The 2564-nt window shown below is 60.8% G+C and overlaps 1 protein-coding gene across 1 annotated transcript in view; it reads right to left on the bottom strand.

The window, feature by feature from the left end:
* Positions 1-1995, bottom strand: part of GNAT1 (G protein subunit alpha transducin 1) — a 3531-nt gene extending 1536 nt beyond the window's left edge. The window contains exons 1-4 of the mRNA XM_040628150.1: positions 1882-1995; positions 571-780; positions 313-470; positions 86-214 (exon numbers count right to left, since the gene is read on the bottom strand). Of these exons, the coding sequence (XP_040484084.1) occupies positions 86-214; positions 313-470; positions 571-780; positions 1882-1995 (611 nt within the window). The remainder of the gene's footprint in view (positions 1-85; positions 215-312; positions 471-570; positions 781-1881) is intronic.
* Positions 1996-2564: the final 569 nt, after the last annotated feature.

The raw sequence follows: 2564 nt of genomic DNA on the forward strand, positions 1-2564 counted from the left end.
GGGACGGGCCGGGGCCTCGGGGCGCTGCACTCTCGCGCAGCCAGACCCCCGGAGCCAGGCCCAGGGCGAGGGCGCGGGGTCGTACCGGAAGTGGAGGTCCTTGAAGGAGAACTGCGTCTCAATGATGCCTGTGGTCTTGACCCGCGAGCGCAGCACATCCTGCTCCGTGGGCACGTAGCCCGGGGTGACCAGGCGCTCCAGGTCCGAGAGGTAGCTGCGGGAGACGGCGGGGGGAGGGGTGTGTGGGTAGGGGGGAGTGGAAGGACATGGTAGGACCCCGCCCGTAACCCCGCGCCCCGCCTGCGCTCTCACTAGCCCGCGGAGTCGTTGAGCTGGTACTCAGACGCGCGTTCGAAACAGGCCTGGATACCCGAGTCCTTCCACAGCCGCTGGATGATGTCCGACATCTCCTTGGGCATCGTGCCCTCTTCGATGGTGTCTGCCATGTGCATCAGCTTCCGGGCGTCGTCCTGAGGGCAGGGTGGGAGTTGTTGCTGGTGACCGTGGACTTGGCCCAGTCTCATGCCTCGAGTCCCCGGAGGCCCCCGCTCAGCCAGTCTCCCTGCACACCTGGCGGGCAGAGTCTCCATATTGGATGTTGAGCGTGGTCATGGCGCGCACAATGGCGAGGATGGACTGCAGTGTGTTGCCGTAGATGATGGCAATGAACTCGAGGCACTCTTCCAACGAGTACCCATCCTGGTGGATGATCCTGCGGCCAGGGTGAGCCGGGTCCCCACTCACCAGCACCTGGAAGGGAAGCCCCGCCTCAGAGCTGCGCTGGCCGCACTTCCCCACAACCTCCCCCCACCCCGAAACCAGGCGCAGAAGATGGGGATCGGCAGGGCAGACTCAAGGCAGGTACAAGTCCAACCCCCAGTTACACCTGTTTCCCCCACTCCCCACCCCCAAAACAAGGTCCTGACACCCTAGAGGAAAACTGTTTGTAAATGCCAGGAGTGACAGAGGGGGGCTGACGAGGGCGATCAACGACTTCAACTGTGTTGGGGAGCCTCCAAGACCCCTGGTATTTGCATTCTTGATTAGGCTGAAATCAAAATAAAGAGAACCTGGAGCGTCACATTGTGGTGGGTTATGGTACTGCACGCAGAGGATTATTGGAGCCGGGTCCACCCCTGCTTTTCAGGGGTTGTAGGGAGAGGGAGTGTCTCCAAGAGGCTCAGAGGGAATTAGCACCTTTGAGTGGGGGAGAAGACAGAGCTGACAGCCCCTCTGAGCCTGCTTTCGCCAGGGCTTTGGGCACAGTTAATGGGATTTCTGGCTTAGCCTCTGTCTCCCTGGGGTGTTCTGGCTTGGTCTCTGCCCACATCCAGATGCCTGACTGGATCCTGGAGAGCCTGGGGTGGAACCCACATTGCCCTCTCAAAACAGCTCCTTCTTGTGGGGAGGTAGTGGCCTGGAGGGCCTGCGTCAGCCCCACCTCTCCTCACCACCCACGGGACCGTGGACATAGCTTTATCTATCCTCCGCTGGGCCTTAGTAGCTCTCAAAAGGGACACCGTCTTTAGGTCTGCCAACAACAAAGCTCTGGAATCTAAGGGCCGTTGTCTGTGGATCTGGATGGTCCTCCCAGGAGAGCTGTTACCTTCAAGGAAGGAACCCTATTGTAGGGCTCTGCAAGGAAGCCCCTGGCTTCTCCAGAGGGGAGGGTGCCTGAGTCAGGGCCCTCTGGAGAGGGGTTCCGTGGGTACCCAGCCTGGGGAGTCAGGGTATCACCTATCAGGGCCAGGGCTCCCACTCACGTCCCTGACCTGTCTTAGGGTCATTCTGCTTCCAAAGTCACCCGTTTCACAGAAAGGCTACGTGCCTGCCCCCCCACCCCGGTCTCCGACCTGGTGGCAGTGACCCCCCCGGACCCACACCCATACCCAGAAGCAGCAGTTTCACGGTTCGAGCATCCTTTTCAGCATCTTCTTTTAGCTTCTTTTCCAGCTCCCTGGAGTGCTTCTCCTCAGCGCTGGCCCCAGCCCCCATGTTCCCAGTAGCAGGTGAACAGGGTGGTTAGTTGGTTCTTCTGGATGGAGGGGGTCCCCAGAGCCGGGCTCGGGCCGGCCTCAGCTCTCCCAGCACCCTTCTGACCCCGGGCACTGGCAATCAACTGGCTTTCCACAGACCTGTGCAGGCCCGGTGGGGCTGCTTAGTGGGATTTTGGGGCCAGGGGTTCCCAAGAGCCAATGAGAGACAAGGACAGGTGAATCCAGCTCAGCCCCCAGCCCTTCTAATCAGGCTGGCGTGGCCCCAATCCCTCAACTGCTGACTCCGCACCCCTCTCTATGAGCCCCAACCCTCTAGGAGAGACCGTGGAGACAGGCCCTGAGCCGGAACAGGGAGACATGTTCCGTTGGTCCAGGCTTAGAAGGGGGAGAATAGGACCCTGAGCCCCTAGGGTGGGGGCATCAGCACTGCTTCTTATTTTGTAAGCTCGCACAGGCCCTGGTGGATGGGTGCCCATGTCACCAGCCCCGTTTTACTCTCAGAGGGTCACACAGAAGGAAGTGGTTGAGAAGGGCTGGGTGACTCTGGACCAGGGTTCCATGCTCTGC

Source organism: Ursus maritimus, unplaced genomic scaffold (genome assembly GCF_017311325.1).
Source record: "Ursus maritimus isolate PB19 unplaced genomic scaffold, ASM1731132v1 scaffold_14, whole genome shotgun sequence".
NCBI classification, from domain to species: domain Eukaryota; kingdom Metazoa; phylum Chordata; class Mammalia; order Carnivora; family Ursidae; genus Ursus; species Ursus maritimus.